General features: G+C 57.3%; 1 protein-coding gene across 3 annotated transcripts in view; it reads left to right on the top strand.

Annotated features, from left to right (window-relative positions):
* Window positions 1-16,570, top strand: part of FOXP4 (forkhead box P4) — a 68,258-nt gene that overhangs the window by 15,384 nt on the left and 36,304 nt on the right. For all 3 annotated transcript variants that reach the window (XM_068159783.1, XM_068159785.1, XM_068159784.1), the window contains exon 2: window positions 7,769-7,979. In XM_068159783.1, the coding sequence (XP_068015884.1) occupies window positions 7,785-7,979 (195 nt within the window). In that variant the 5' untranslated portion in view covers window positions 7,769-7,784. The remainder of the gene's footprint in view (window positions 1-7,768; window positions 7,980-16,570) is intronic.

Raw genomic sequence — 16,570 nt, 5'->3', positions numbered from 1 at the left:
GGAGAGCTGCTCTGCAGCAGGCTGGGGATGAGGGGAGACCCTGCCCCAGGAGTGTGAGGGGCTGCAGGGCTGTGCCTACGCTCTGGGACGTTTTTCCGTTTGAATTCCCGTTTGGAGCACATTGGGCAAAAGGAAAGCAGACTGAGGGGGGGAGGAGAAATTGAGGTCTGCTTTAACCTCCCTCCCTGATGCCAGGGCTGGCCGCTGGCACCATGACCCACAGGTGTAGCTCCACAGCAGCTTCCTGGAGCTGCTCGCCCGCAGCTTGGATCCATCGGGATGCAGCTCGGACCCGCAGGGATGCTCTGCCACGGCGGCGACGACCCAGGCTGGGTGCAGACCACCACAGGCGGGGTCGGGGGTCCCCTGTGCGCCCACGCATGAGGCTTTGGAGCGGCGAGGCAGGAGCCCCCCGTGCGCCACGTCACTACTTAATTAGATGTCCCTGATTAACAAAACTTGGCGTTCGGCTTCCTCCTGCCCTCGTCTTTCCTGGCTCCGAATCAATGGCTTTGATATGCTAATTAGGGAGTAATTTAATTTCAAAAGGCCGCAATTAACAAGGGTGTTGTGGACATGCTGTAGTTAAGCGGCGTAATCTAATTTGCATTAGTAACAAGCAGGGACTAATTAGAAGCTTAATTAGACACTTAGACGGCTCTTGTGTTTACTTTCTTAATGAGATGGAGTGGGGCTCCTTTTTTTCCCCTTTCCTCTCTGTCTCTTGTGGTTTTTGTTTTGGTGTTGGGGGGTTTGGGGTGGTTGTTTTTTAGCTTTTCAAGAGCACATCCTCGGAGCCAGGAGGATGGCACCCGGCACGTGCCTGCCACCAGCCTGGCACCGGCCGTGCCCACCTCCTGCCAGCCCCACGTCCAGGCTGGAGGGCTTTGGTGTTCCTTGAAGCCTGGCAGCAAATGGGAGCAGTGCCAGCCAGCCATGGGTGTCCCCAGGGACGATGCCCTGTGCCCCCGGTGGGCAGCGAGTGGAGGATCTCCCACGGAGCTGGTGACCATCAGGGTGTCCTTGCCGCTGTGTGGGTGAGAGCTCTGGCTGGCAGAGGGTGCTCTGAGGGCACCTCTGCATGGGTGAGAGCTCTGGCTGGCAGAGGGTGCTCTGAGGGCACCTCTGCATGGGTGAGAGCTCTGGCTGGCAGAGGGTGCTCTGAGGGCACCTCTGCATGGGTGAGAGCTCTGGCTGGCAGAGGGTGCTCTGAGGGCACCTCTGCATGGGTGAGAGCTCTGGCTGGCAGAGGGTGCTCTGAGGGCACCTCTGCATGGCTGTGAGCTCTGGCTGGCAGAGGGTGCTCTGAGGGCACCTCTGCATGGCTGTGAGCTCTGGCTGGCAGAGGGTGCTCTGAGGGCACCTCTGCATGGCTGTGAGCTCTGGCTGGCAGAGGTTGCTCTGAGGGCACCTCTGCATGGGTGAGAGCTCTGGCTGGCAGAGGGTGCTCTGAGGGCACCTCTGCATGGGTGAGAGCTCTGGCTGGCAGAGGGTGCTCTGAGGGCACCTCTGCATGGCTGTGAGCTTTGGCTGGCAGAGGGTGCTCTGAGGGCACCTCTGCATGGCTGTGAGCTCTGGCTGGCAGAGGGTGCTCTGAGGGCACCTCTGCATGGGTGAGAGCTCTGGCTGGCAGAGGGTGCTCTGAGGGCACCAGTGCATGGGTGAGAGCTCTGGCTGGCAGAGGGTGCTCTGAGGGCATCAGTGCATGGGTGAGAGCTCTGGAGGTCAAGGGATGCTCCAAAGGAGATGGACTTCAGAGAGGTAGCCTTGTGAGGACGCAGGCAGCAGTGCTGTGTCCTGCTGACCAGCATGGCACAGTCTCAAGGGCTGCTTCTCCCTTTGGTGATGCTTTCCTGGCTCTTTGGTGCCCACCTTTCTGGGGGGGAAACCCTCACTGTGGTCATCCTTGCTTCATTTCTGTGGAGCAGCAAGTGCTCTCTGCTGCCTGATGCTCACTGGTACCTGGTGAGTGTAGCCAGGATGCCAAAGTCAGTAAAGATCTGCCCAGCAGTCAGGGCCCAGAGGTTCCTCTTCCCAGTCAAGTTGCTGGGAGAGAGATGAAAGTGGGAGATGAAAGTGCCCAGAGGTGAGATCCCATTAAAGCAGTGCCCAGGCTTAGCCACTCCTTGCTTCCTTAAACCTTTTCTAATTTACAGTAATGCTCCAGCTTCGGTTCAGCTCCCCCAGACTTTTATTTTAATCCCCTTTCCACATTTCCATGTGTTTATGTGTTAATTAAAGGGTAAAAAGGCACTCAGAGCAATCCTGGCTGCTGCTTCTCCTCAAGCCAAAGCCTTTCAAGATTAGTGAGCCACTTCCGAGAGCCTCCGAGGGGTCGGATCTGGACGGGCAGGTTGCTCAACTTCCTGCAGCTTGGAGCAGAGCCAGTGCCTGGGATCGAGCTCCCCTGAGTCCTCCTCTCCTCCCAGCCATGCAGAGGAGCATCCTGCAGGACTCCTGATGGTCTGTGCTCCTCCATCATCTGCGAGTACCCCCAGAATCATAGACTCACCTGGTTGAAAAAGGCCTCAGGGTCAGGGAGTCCAACCATCCCCCCCAGCATCCCCAAGTACCCAGCCAGGGCCCTCAGGTTCCCATCCAAACAGCTCTGAGTCCCCTCCAGGGGTGGGGATGACCCTTTTGGTGATGAAACTGCTCCTCCTGTCCAACCTAAACCTCCCCTGCTGCAAGTTGAGGCTGTTTCCTCTGCGCTGGTGGCTTTGAGCTGGGGATGCTCTCTTGGTTTGCAGCTGGGGAAAATGAGGCCCAGGGGCACCCTCTGCTCTGAGCCTGAGGACAGGGACAGCAGGAGGGAGGTGCCCAGGGTGCTGGCTCCTGCTGCAGCCTGTGAAGGGCAGCCCAAAGTTAGGGAGCCCCTGAGGGCTCCAGAATTGGGGTGTTTAAAAATAGGAGGAGCAGCTAAAGTAGCTGTTGAGGGAATTGCTTCTTCGGAGCTCAGGGTCCTGGCTGTGACTCTTCTGCAGCTCCCAGGGGCTGAGCAGCTCTCTCTGATTCTCTTGCCCATGCAGCTGGGCCGGGTGGGGAAGTGGCATCGCTGTGGCTGGGGCTGGGTACAGCTTTGGGGCAGAAACCTCTGGAAATGCTCTGTGTCCCCTTCCTGCCGCTGGAGACCCCACGGCCTTGGGGGCACAGCTTTGCTTTGAGGCTCAAGCATCCATCCTGCCTTTGCTGCTGGGGCTTGGGAAGGCTGTGTGGCAGTGCCAGGCTCCATGGTGATGCCAAGCTCCATAGTGATGCTGGGCTCCTTGGCAAAGCCAGGCTCTGCAGTGATGCCAGGCCTCGTGGTGATGCTGGGCTCCATGGTGATGCCAAGCTCCATAGTGATGCCGGGCTCCTTGGCAAAGCCAGGCTCCGTGGTGATGCCAGGCCTCGTGGTGATGCCAGGCTCCATGGCTGTGCCAGGCTCCACGGTGACCCTGGGCTCCACAGTGATTCCAGGCTATGTGATGATCAAAGAACCATTTTGGTTGAAGCAGTCCTTTGAGGTCAAGTCCAACCCTCATGCCAGGCTCCTTGGAGATGCCAAGCCCTCTGGCATGACACTGACATTGCTCCTGTGGGCCCCTGGGGAGCATGGCACACGCAGGCCGGGCACATGTGTATGCAACAGGAGCCATGTCCAACAGCTCAGCCAGCTGAGCTGCACCCTCCTTTGCAGGGAAGCTCTGGGCATCCATCAGGCTGTTAATTGTGCTAATTAGAGAGTGTGGAGGTGCTAATTGGCAGCGGCTGGTATGGTGCCCGTTTTGGGGGGGGATGTCAATAAAAGTGAATTGATGCCTTGGCGTGGAGAGCACCGCGCAGGTTAGCAGCGAGTCAGGGGATGTCAAGGCAGTGTTACTGCTCTGATGAAGCAACTGTTAATTAAAAGCCCTGGTAATTAATATGCTCTCGTTGCCATATGGTGCTGCTGAAGGCAGGGGGATTCCTCTCTCCGTTTGTGAGGCTGCTTCCCTCTCTTTGTCCTGCGAAAAGTGCATGGAGGAGTAAAAGGGGGAGAGGGGAAGGCAGAGAGCTTGGTCAGGGAGGGGGTTTGGAGTCAGGGAGGGGGTTTGGAGTCAGGGAGGGGGTTTGGAGTCTGGGAGGGGGCAAGCCGCAATCCATTCGCACAGCTTCTGCCCCTCCGTTGCCGTTAGAGGGGAGTCTTCCCCTCCCCTTTTCAGCTAAGCCATTCCCCCTCCACTTTATCTGGGTGTTGGATCTTCCGCGGTGGCTGTCTGGACACAGTCGCTGCTTTGACGCCTGGGGGAAGGTCTGATCCTCATTAGACCTCTCTGGATACCCAGGGCTGGAGAATCCCTGAACCACTGCCTGTGTTTGAGCTGCTCCAGATGCAAAGCAGGAGCTGGGATGCTGCAGAGCCCTCCCGGCTGCGTGTGCTGGGCTCCAGCTCTCGCGCATGGCTTTGGCTCTTCCCAGCACAGCTTCACTCATCCCAGCTCAGTCCTGGCTGGAAAGCCAACTCCTTCCCAATGTAAATCGACTTTTATAACCTTCCAGACACTGGCTTTGGGCTTCTTTTTTCTCCTCCCTCGCTCTCTTCTTTAAGGTTTTGTAAAACTTTTATGTGAATGGAAATCTTTTCATTATTATTCTGACTTCCCTTGATGACTTCCCTTGCAGCCTTGGGAAGCCAGGGAGTGCAGGATCCCAGCAGGGTTTGTGAAGGGGAAGCTGAGTTTTACTGGACTTGGAGAGGGAACCCAACTGGCCTGGTGTGTCCCAGGCTGAGGGAATCACCGGCTGGACCCTGGCACCAGTTCCATCTGCTCCAGCAGCCCTCCCCTGGCAGGGCTGCACGGAGCAATCCTCTGGTTGCAGCTCCTCCAGCAGAAGAGAGATTTCCTCCTAATTCCCAATAGCTCAGCTTCAATTTGTGCCCTGAAGCCAGGAAAGTTTGACATCCTTTCCAGAAACTTTGCTCTTGCTTCTTTTTTTTTTCCCTTTTTTACTACTTCCTGCTGTAGCTAACTCTGGGATGTTCCTCTTCTCCTTGTGAAAGTCCAATCCCTGGTTGGATCCTGATCAGATCCTGGCCGTGGTGCTGCCTGGGGACTGCTGGCCGTGGGCAGAGCCTGGTTTACCCCGGGCTGAGTGTGGATTTCAGAGGGAGAATGAGAACAGGAGCAGCAATAATTTAGTGTTTCTGCAGGACCCTGGCTGGTGTTGGGCAGGTGGGAAGGAGCAGCTGCAGGTTTTGAGGGCAGAAAGTGGTTTTCTGTCTTCCAGGGGTTTTCTTTGTGCCAAGTGCAGCATCCATAGGTCAGCATCCAGCCTTTCCTGATCCCTCCTGCTGCCCTGCTGAGGACACCGCTGGAGTATTGTGTCCAGCTCTGGGCTGCTCAGTTCAAGAGGGAACTGCTGCAAAGAGTTCAGTGTAGGCTACGAGGATGCTGAAGGGCCTGGAGCAGCTCTGTGAGGAGCAAAGGCTGAGAGCCCTGGGACAGAGAGCCTGGAGAAGAGCAGCCCCAGAGGGGAGCTGAGCAGTGCTTAGCATGAGATAAAGGGTGGGGGGCAAGAGGCTGGGGCCAGACTCTGCTCAGTGGTGCCCAGGGACAGAGCAAAGGGCACAAACTGGAAGCCAGGAGGTTCCATCTGAGCAAGGGGAGAAACTTCTTTGGTGTGAGGCTGCTGGAGGCCTGGAGCAGGCTGCCCAGAGAGGCTGTGGAGTCTTCTCTGGAGAGCTTCCAAGACCCTTCTGGATGCATTCCTGTGCGACCTGCTCTGGGTGCCCCTACTTTGGCAGAGCTCTTGGACTCGACCTCCAGAGGTCCCTTCCAGCTCCTCCCATTCTGTGATTCCTTGGGAAGCTCTGACAGTGCTCCAGCACCCCAGCTCCATCTTCCCAAGCCCCACCAGCCAGCCTCTTAACCCCAAGCCCCGGTGCAGCTGCCGGCGCGTCCCCCCGCGTGGGTTCGGGAGCCCTGGGACGGCAGGATGGAGCCAGCAGCTCCCCAGGGGAATTAATGTCAGTCATATACCCTGAGGAAATGACTTTTGAAATGCATATCATCTCCCACATGCAAATGAGGAGCTTGCTTCACCCTGTTTAATATGAATGATCAGCTCCTGAATAGCTATTATTACACGCCGCATTTCGGCAATTATGTTGTTCGTGGTTTGTCTTTCTGCCTTTTGGGGCAGGAGGGGAGGGGGAAAAAAGAGAGAGAGGAAGCAGAAAACAACAACAACCAAAAAAAAAAGGAGAAGTAGGATTCCTTCTCCCTGTCCCTCTTTCTTTATCCCCCTCCTGTTCCAACTCTGAGTGCCCACGGGTGAGCGCTGACCCTGCTCCAGCACCTGCCGGTAGCAGGATGGGATAAGGAAATGAGCAGGTCAGGGGAGGATCTTCTCCTTCTCTGCTCTGCCCTGGTGAGGCCACATCTGGAATGCTGCATCCAGTTCTGGGCTTCCTGCTTCAAGAAGGACAGGGAATTGCTGGAGAGGGGACAGAAAAGGACTGTGGAGAGGATTAGGGGACTGGAACATTTCTCCTCACAGAGATGCTCCAGGCCTATCAGCATCACCTCAACCTCCACTGGACCCTCTCCAGTCCCCCTGTCTCTCTTGAGCTGGGGAGCCCAGAACTGAGCCCAGTGCTCCAGGTGTGGCCTCACTAGGGCAGGGTAGAGAGGGAGGAGTTCTGTCTGGGTGGAGCAGGGTGATGGGCAGGGAGGGTTTACAGGGATGAAACCCATCCATGGAGGCAAAGTGTTGTGCTGGTGCCTTGCAAGAGGGAAGGAACTGCATGGAGTGAAGCACCAGAGCTGCTGGGGGCTAGGTGGGGGCTGGAAATGTGGTGGCTGTTGCAGCCCCTGCACCCTGCAGTGCCTTTGGAAGGCATCCAAGGAGTACTGTGGCATGAGGGGGCGCAGGGAGGTGTCTGGGAGAAAGGGAAGATTTCCCAGGTGATCCTTTCTGCCATGCTCTCATTCTGCCACTTCCCAGCTCCACACTACCTCGGGGCTCCCTCAGCCTGGTGGCAGCTTCCTGCCAGGTGGTTTTTCCCACTGGGAAGTGCAGATTTGCTGGGAGCTGAAGCCCTTTGTGGAAAGGGGGCAACGTTGTGGAGGTTTTCAGGGTGCAGTTCACAGCTCAGGCTCTGTGTGCTGGCTGTGCCAGAGCTCAGCCTTTGCTGTCTCCAGCTTCTCAAAGTGAAGTGTTCTGGGATCCTGTGAAAAATACCTGGGTTCCTGGAGTCTGACATCGTGCATCCTGCTGGGAGAGAGCTGCAGGCTGGGAGAGAGCTGCAGGTGTGGTGCTCTCCTCGGGGATGGGTTGCTCTTGCTTTGCCTTGGTGCTGTGCAGGGCTGGCAGCATCTTCATGGCAGCTCCAGCTGCTGCGTGTTTGTTCTTTTGGAGTACACTGAACACAGATAAATCCAGCCAGGGGGTTGGCATCCCAGCCCTGCATGTGCCAGGGGGTTGGCATCCCAGCCCTGCATGTGCCAGGGGGTTGGCATCCCAGCCCTGCATTCATAGAACTGTTTTGGTTGGACAAGCTCTCTAAGGTCGATTCCAACCATCAACCCAACATCACTAATGGCATTAATCCCTGTCCCCAGGTGCCATGGCCACATGTTTTTGAACACCTCCAGGGGTGGTGACTCCACCACCATCCCTGCATCTGCTCACCAGACTTTGCTGGGGTCAGAGCTGGGGCAGGGCAAGGGTTGGGCAGCGGGCAAGGCAGAGGCGTGGATGCCAGCCTGGGATTTCAACCTCTGCTTTTTCTCCTTCTCCTCAGGTCCTGCTAGCAAGTCATGATGGTTGAGTCTGCCTCGGAGACGATAAGGTCCACTCCCTCCAGCCAGAATGGGGTCAGCAGCCTCAGCAACCAGGCGGAGGGCGGCGGGGGCGGCGCGGGGGCAGGGGGCGGCGGGCGCGAGGGAGCCGCCAGCGGCGAGACCAACGGCGAGATGAGCCCCGTGGAGCTCCTGCACTTCCAGCAGCAGCAGGTAGGAAGGATGTCCTTGCTTGCTTGGCTGAGGGCACATCCCTGGAGGTGTTGACAGTCACGCTGGATGTGGCCCTGTGCAGCCTGCTCGGGCTGGAGGTGTCCCTGCTGCCCGCGGGGGGTTGCACAGGAGGAGCTTGGAGGGTTCCACCCGGCCCGATGCGTTCTGTGATTGCTTCTCCCACAAAGCAAGGTGGAACTGGGTCCTGCAAGGATTTGGTTTGGGGCAGCACCCGATTTTGCCCTCCCCTCATCCCCAGGGCTGGGTTGCACCAGGCTTGGTCGTCCCTGTTGAAGCTGGGGTGCAGGAGCTACCCCAAACAGCAGGCCCCTGTCCTTGTGGGGTGCACACCCCTCAGGAGGTGGAACCCAGCTCTGTGTAGCTTGTGGATTGTGTCTGCTGCCCCAGAGATGGCTGAGTTTTGCTGCCTTGTGCTGGTGGCCTCTGCCTGCTCTGTCCTCCCCTGGTGGGGGGGGGGGGGGGAAGTGATGTAGGAAATGGAGGAGGGCTGGGAGAGCAGAGGAGAGACCTGCTGGGTGTAAAACCCGGCCGGAGATGTCCTTGCTCAGCCCTGCAGTGGGTCGGACAAGAGGACCTTCGAGGGTCCCTTCCAACCCAGTGCCTTCTGTGAAAGCAAGGAGCAGGTTTTCTCTGAGTGTGTTTTGGGTTCTCCAGGTGGGTCACCAGCTGTGGTCCCCCATCCCCTGGCTCCTCCTGGTGCCTTCTCACCTCACACACGTGGCCAAACCCCTTTGTGACCTCTGTGTAGCAGCTCTGCCCTTGAGCACACGTGTGTGTATGTGTGTGTGTGTGTGTGTGTGTAGGGAGCCTGTGCGCGGGGCTGGGTGGCCCCCAGCTGCTCCAGCTGCAGGAGGGGTTGCAGGGAGGGGAGGGGAGGGGGAGGAGAACCTCTCTGCGTGCCTGCAGGTTACCTTTCCAAACAAACTTTGGCAAAAAGCATAAATTTTCCTCCTCGGCTACTAAATAAGGCAATGATCCCTGCCTGGGCTGGAGATCGCCTCCCTGAGCCATAAATTCCAGCGTGAAAGCTGTAAAAAATTGCTGTGTCTGATACTTTGGTAGTGAGTGCTGTAAATCCATTACCTGAATCGCGGCCGTTTCGCACGCAGTTAAGCCTCTGTTCCCCTGCTCTGAAGGGTAATCATGCGTGAAATGCTGCTGAGAGTCACCCTGCCGCAGCTCCCTCCCCTCCCCGGGCTCACCCAGCAGCAGGGCAGAAGGGAGATGCTTCCTCCTGCCTGGCCCAGACATACAATCGCTGCAAGGGCTGGAAGGGAGCTCAAGGCTCAGCCAGCTCCAAGCCCCTGCCATGGGCAGGGACACCTCACACCACAGCAGGTTGCTCACAGCCACCTCCAGCCTGGCTGCAAACACCTCCAGGCAGGAGGCTTCCACCACCTCCCTGGGCAACCTGTGCCAGGCTCTCACCACCCTCCTGGGGAACAACTTCTTCCTCACAGCCAGTCTGAATCTCCCCACTTCTAGTGCTGCTCCATCCCCCCAGTCCTATCACTCCCTGACACCCTCAAAGGTCCCTCCCCAGCTTTTTTGTAGCCCCCTGCAGATCCTGGAAGGCCACAAGAAGGTCTCCTGGGAGCCTTCTCCTCTCCAGCCTGCACAACCCCAACTCTCTCAATCTGTCCTCGCAGCAGAGCAGCTCCAGCCCTCTGCTCCTCCTCGTGGCCCTTCTCTGGATACCTTCCAGCACCTCCAGATCCTTCTTGTAGTGGGGGCTCCAGAACTGGATGCAGTCAGAGTCAGAGGGTGGCTGTCAAATGGGGTCACCCCCTCCAGAAAAGAAGGAAGGGGAGGAGGAAAAAGGGAGTTTTGCCATGCAGAGCATTGCTGCTGCACCCCCAGCTCACCCACAGCTCATCCTGCCCTGCCCCGGAGCACGACCTGGGTTTCTTTCCACCTTTCTGCATCTCTTTGCTCACATCCCCCTGGAATCACCCTGGGAAAGTCGCTGGCACGTGGGATTAAAGCAGAGGGTTTGGTAAACTTCCAGAAGCAAAGCAGGTCCTGCAGTGACAGCACCTGGGGGGAGGCAGGGAGAAACCATCCCCAGGACCATCAATCTTCACGCCTCAGGGAGCAGGCTGAGCACCAGCTGGGGTCAGGAATAAATGTCCTCATCTAGAGAGTTGTGCACAATTAGCTGCTTTATGAAGGCTCTGCACCATCCTTGGGAGCATCCAGCATCCTGGCACAGGCAGGCTCTCGGACCACTGAGCTATTCCCGGCTGACAGCTCCTCTGTCCCGGCTCCACCACAGCTCTCCAAAGGTCAGCACCCAGCCCTCGTCCTTGTTTCACAGAATCATGGAGTGGTTTGGCTTGGAGAAGCCCTCTGAGCTCATCCAGTCCAACCATCCACCCAACACCACCGTGGCCACCAGCCCCTGTCCCCAGGTGCCATGGCCACACCTTTCTGGAGCACCCCTAGGCATGGGGACTCCACCACCTCCCTGGGCAGCCTCTGCCAGTCCCTGACCACTGCTGCAGGAGAGAAATTTTCTCCTAGAACTTGAGCTACCCACCCATGTCCATAGTGTTTGGCTTGGGTGCTGGAGCTCCTGGTGGCACTTGGGCTGTCCTTGTCCCTGGCAGGTTTTGCACCTTCAGGTGTCCTGAGCTTGTCTGGGCCTCCCTGGGTGCCCACAGCCTCTCTGCTCTCGCCCCTTTGACGAGGTGAACCCAGACAGCCCTGGGGTTTGTTTGCTGAGACTTCCCAGCTTAAAACTTCTCTCTGAGGATGCCTTCTGGAGAGGGGTGGGAGCTCGAGGGAAGGAGTATTATGGGGTGCTCAGAGAGCCCCACTGAGGCTGTTTTGTGACCTCTGGAGGGTCCCCAGAGCAAGAGGATGAGGATGGGTGAGGATGAGGGTGGGCTTTGCCAAGACAGGGACTGCCAGATGTGTTTCTGGCTCTGCCCTGCCACGGAGCATGGCTTTGTCACCACCCTCAGATGTGCCTGGTCCCTCTGTCCACCCCAATCCAGGCGACTTCAGAGTATCCCCTGGTCCGGAGAGACTGGAGGGAGAGCAGGAGGCCAATGGGATGGAGCGGGGAAAGGGCATCCCCCTCCCCAGCAGGGCTGGAGCAGCCTCCTCCCCTCCTTCCCTCCCTCTCCTCAAAGCCCAGGGGATGGCGTTCAGGTTAAATCCCTGGATTTCAATGGTGGGATTGGGTTGAAAAGCCTGAATAGCTGCCGCTTTGTGCCGGGGCTGGCGGAGGGGAGAGGTCGCCCGGGGGCATGGGAGGGCTGCCCGCTGCCCGGGGTCTCCCAGCGCCGTTGCTGTGGGAACCTGGCGAGACCTCCGGCGCTGACATCCTCGAACCGGGCTCCAAAGGGCCCCGACGCCTCGGTGCATTAATGAGGTTTTAATGTGGGGGCTGGCCCCTGGCCCCCCGCCATGCCAAGCACCCCCCCACTGCCCGGGTAATCCGCAGTGGAGGAAGGCTGGGCAGGAAATGGGGGCAGCGAGGTGAGGGGGGTGGCACATCCCTGGGATGGGGAAGGATCCTGGGGGGGTCACATCCCTGCAAGGGGTAAGGATGGGAGATGCTCCAGTTTGGCTGTTGGGGTGCAGGGGGCAGTGGGGGTGGTCAGGGGACACCCACACCAAATGGATTCTGCTCCCCAATGATTGGGGTGCTTCTGGGGTCTCCTTTCCTCACCCCCCCTTTTTTTCCTCCTTTCCTCCCCCCCTTTTTTCCCTCCTTTCCTCACCCCCCCTTTTTTTCCTCCTTCCCTCACCCCCCCCTTTTTTCCTCCTTCCCTCACCCCCCCTTTTTTTCCTCCTTCCCTCACCTCCCCTTTTTTTCCTCCCCCTTTCCTCACCCCCCCCTTTTTTTTCCCCCTTTTATTCTCTTTTTCCCCCTTTTCCCTTCCCTTTCCCCCCTCCTTTTTCCTCCTCTCCACGGGATGGGACTGTCAGGAGCTTGTTCCTTGTGTCCTCCATCAGTGGCACTGGATTTTAACCCTTCCCAAAGCCAAGAGTGGAGGACTGAAGCCCAGGAGCATGGGGGAGAGCACAGGGGAAGGGAGCACAGCTGGGGCTGAGGCAGGCCCAGAGCTGCTTCTCAAAAGGACTTCTTTTAATTTTATTTCTTTTTTTCTTTTTCCCCTCCCTCCTGCTGTGAATATTTGTCTCTTTTTTTTTTTTGGGTTAATTTTGCTCTCTTTTGAGCCATTTGGTTCTGGTTAGGGCAGGGCAGGGCTGGGTGGAAGTGCTGCTCAATATGGCATCATTTACTGTTAATATCCATCTAAAAATATCCCTCTGTGTGTTGTTTTAATGGCTCTAATTCTGGAATGTGACGATGTCATTTGGATGAGGTTAGGCCAAAACTCCTTTTTTTAACCTTTTTTTTTTTCATCCCTTCCTCTACCCTCCAAAAAAAAAAAAAGCCAACAACCCCAAACCAAACTGTGGAGGCAAAAGGGAGGACCCAGACTCATCACAGCTCCTCTTTTCCTTCCCCCTTTTCCCTTGCAAAGTTCTTGGTTCAATGCTATTTTTAGGGTGGTGATTTTTGGGTTGGTGTTTTTTTTTTTCCCCTCCTTTGCTCCTCAGAGGTTAAAACCCCATGCAAGGGCTTTGATCCCATCCAGGTGGAAAATCCCTTGGCTATTTTTGGGCCTGTGGAGCAAGCAGCCAGCAGGCTCAGGCTGCTCTTGGCTGAGGCAAGCTGCGAGCGTCCGGGCACCACTGGGTGTGATTAAAAGCTACACCCTCATAAACCCAACCCCTGGTGAACTCAGAGGCTGTAAAAATACCCTGGGCAGGACTTTTTCTTTTTCCCCTCCTCTTGCACTGTTTTGAGGGATTAATTAATTAATTAGTTAGTTAATGATCTGGGGAGTTTGGAACTTGTGCTTTTGGAAAGCCCCCTGGATGGCTCCAGCCTCACCCAAGGGTTTCGTCCCTTTTGACTTCTTTTCTTCCCAGGCACTGGCAGACCTTGGAGAGGGTCAGAATGGGCAGGTTTTGAGGGCATACAGGTGGCCAGGCAGGAATGAAGGGGTTAAGGTAGGGGCTGAAGTGTGAGCCAGGCACTCTAGAAGGGATGGGAGCTGCCATCTCCCCTCCCTGGCCCGGGATCCTGCATCCCCTCCCTGCCCCGGGATCCTGCATCCCCTCATCTCCCCTCCCTGGGCCCAGGCCGGAGCTGCTGTTCCCCACAGCAGAAAGGGAAGGTTGTGCTGCTTGCTGTGGGGTAGGCAGGGAAATTTCTGCCTTCCTGGCCTGGCTCCATCAAGTACAGGGTGGAGATGTGCAGTCCCCCTGGCTGGAGCATGAGCCTGTGGGGGAAGAACTGATGATCCCCAGGCGTGCTGGGTGGAAGCTGGGGTCGTGGGCTGCTCCCCACTGAAGGATGTGATGCTTTCAGCTGAAGTCAGGAGGAGGACTCAGCCTTGGTTTATCCAGCAGTCTGGAGGGATTTAATGTCTCCAGGAAGAGGAAAACATCCCCCTGGGCAGGGTACCCCAAGAGCCCCTTCCCCGGCAGGGAAACCTCTCGTGCCACAGGCACAGCTCAGAGCTGGTCCTGGCAGTGTCTCTGGAGCCTTTGCTGGAGCTGGGATTAATCCCAGGAGTGGGTTATTTACTGCCCCCCATCCCAGCACTCACCTTCCTGCCAAAACCTGCTGTGTTCTGTGCCCCCACACAGCCTGGGGGGGGGGGGGGAGGCTGTGAGCCCAGCTCACCATCCTCTTCCTCAGCCCTGAAACTGTGTTGCTGCTGCTGCTTTTGGAGAGGACAAAGCCGAGCAGCAGCAGCTCTTGATGTGAGTGTCTGAGACGTTGCAAAGTTTTTTATGGGATAATTTGGTGATCAAAGGGAACCATCCAGGAGCATGATGGATGTGACAGGACCCATTCGTTCCTAATTACGGGTAAGGTGCTAATGACTCCTGAGCAGCACCGTGCAGCACGATCCCAGCTTCTGAAGTAAAATCATTTCCCCCAGCCCCGTCCTGTTCACAGAGCCAGGAGGTGAGATCCCAGCCACTCCTACACGGGAAGCTGACTTCCTTCTGCTTTCCCAGCTCCTAAGCCCCAAGGGGAGCTCGTGGGTGACAGTTCCATGCTGATCCTGACGGGAAGTTGTTTATCCTCCTGCCCTTAGGGTACCGAACTCACAGGAGAGGGAGTTCTGCATCCCGAGATTCAGTTCCTGGGGCTCCATCTGCCTCGTGCAACAGGTTTGCAGCCCCAGGCACTACCAGCCAGAGCATCCTTCGTTAGCAGGCTGAGCTCAGCTTAGGCTGGGCTGAAGTGGAAATCACTGCCGGGTGGTGGGGAGGGAGGGAGGGAGGGGGCAGCTCCGGGGCGCTGCTGGAGAGGCCTCTGTGTGCAATTGTAAGGCCATGTCATTTTTTCTTTCCCCCCCTGTAAATCTTGTAATTTCGTGCTTCAGAGCACAACAAAGTGAGAGAGCCAGCGGGGAGTGAATTAAATTCCCCCCTGAGAGGCGGTGCGGGGCGGGCGGCGGTGGGGCTGAGCCAGCCGGGCACAGGGGGCTCAGGGGCACCTGCAGACCAGGCACTGTTTGGATTTACTCTGCCCTGCTGGGGCCACAGCTGCAGTATTTGGTCCAGTTCTGGGCTTCCCCAGTTCGAGAGAGACAGGGAACTGCTGGAGAGAGTTCAGTGGAGGCTGGGAAGCTGCTGAGGGGCCTGGAGCAGCTCTGTGAGGAGCAAAGGCTGAGAGCCCTGGGGCCGAGAGCCTGGAGAAGAGCAGCCCCAGAGGGCAGCTGAGCAATGCTCAGCAAGAGATAAAGGGTGAGGGGCAAGAGGCTGGGGCCAGGCTCTTGGTGGTGGTGCCCAGGGACAGGGCAAGGGGCAGAGGGCACAAATTGGAACCCAGGAGGTTGCATCTGAAGAGGAGGAGAAAATGCTTTGGTGTGAGGCTGTTGGAGCCCTGGAGCAGGCTGCAGACTCTGGGAGAAGTCCTCTCTAGCACTCTTCTAGGCCCTGGCATCGTAGCTCTTCTCTTTCCCCCTTCTCTTTGCTGTGTTTTCCATACCTTTTGTTGGGCTGGGGCAGGGACCTGCCTCTCTGGGTCACCTCTGTGAGATGGCCCTTAGGAACAGTGGAGGAATTTCACATGGTCCAGCTGGAGAACCCAAATCTATGCAAACCTCTCTCAAAGAGGTGGAAGGGGTGGGGGGGGTGGGGGAGGAAGCTAAATCTCAGGCAGCTGGTGAGCACCCACGGGGTGCAGGGCAGGGCAGTGCCCACCCTCAGGTGGGTGCCTTGAACCTGCTGCTTCTGCTGGTGCCGAGCAGCCACCCAGTGAATTCTTCCACCCTTGGCTTTTAACTGGAATCACTGTTTTCATTCCCAAAAGTAATTAAAATATCAGACCTTGAGCTGTCATAACTGCCAGCTGGGTTTGTGTTCCCATTACCCAGGCACATCTATTACTGCTAATAACAGGGACACAACATGGCATGGAGGAAAGCATCTTGTGCTGGGGCTGTGGCAGCTCTGCCGCTTGGACCATGGGTTCACACCACCAGTGACTCCCAGCAGCCAGTTGCCACTTTTGACCTCAAGGGTTTGAGTTTTCCAGCATTTGGATCAAGGGAATTCCATCAGGAGCTGGCCAGGGATGCTCAGGAGGAGTTGGTAGGCGTGGGGAGAGTCTGGGAGCTAGGATCTGGGTGCACCCTGGGGTGCAGCTGTGGTGATTCGTCATAGGAGCATCACACTGGGTCTTAGAATCATCATTCTGTGGTGGTCTATCACCAGCATAGAATGGTTTGGGCTGGAAGGGAGCTCAAAGCTCATCCAGTTCCAGCCCCCTGCCACAGGCAGGGACACCTCCCACCAGCCCAGGCTGGGGAAGAAATCGTTCCTCGTGGCCAGTCTGAACCTTAAGCTGGCCACTAGAGACCATTTCCTTGGGTGCTCTATTTTAAGGGTGCCAGGGGTGCTCCCTGATTTGCAGAGCATCGAGGGTTGAGTGGAGCAGAGCCGTGTGCCAAGGTGCACCCCTGGCACGGGCACAGCCGGTTTGGCAGGGAGGGCTGGAGAGGCGGCCCGCGGGCTGGGGGCTTTCTTCTTTATAGCTGGAAATGTGGAGAATTAACAAGTGGCCCTTTCTCGGGGCGTGCAGCCACCTCCTGGAAGCCAGAGCAGTGATTTATGGCCGGGGTGATGACAGCCAGGAAGCCGGAGCCGCGCCGCTGGCAGCACCGCTCTGAGCCAGGCTCTGACCCCGCGCCGGGGCCTGCCGCAGCCCTGGTCTGCGGGCAGGGCTACAATGGCCTGGTTGTTCTGAAGGGGACCCAAAACCCAGGGGGAAAATAATCCTGAAAAGCAAAAATCAGGAGTGTAGGAGGAAGTGGGGCTGGGAGCAGCAGCTGGGTACTGGAGGGGTTCCACAGCTGGGGAGATGTGGTGCTGAGGGCCATGGTTTAGGGGTGACCTGGCAGTGTTGGGTTAAGGGTTGGCCTTGATGGTCTCAAAAAGGTCTTTTGAGTCTATTCTGTGATTTGGTTTTTTATTCCCTCTCCTGCTCTCAGCTCCTGGAGGAAGCTGCTTTGCTCAAGTTGAAT

This window comes from Melanerpes formicivorus, unplaced genomic scaffold, assembly GCF_026170545.1.
Source record: "Melanerpes formicivorus ecotype bairdi unplaced genomic scaffold, bMelFor1.0.p_v2 SCAF_46, whole genome shotgun sequence".
NCBI classification, from domain to species: Eukaryota; Metazoa; Chordata; class Aves; order Piciformes; family Picidae; genus Melanerpes; species Melanerpes formicivorus.
Note: the sequence above shows the minus strand (reverse complement) of the source record. Positions and strands in the feature narration are given on the sequence as shown.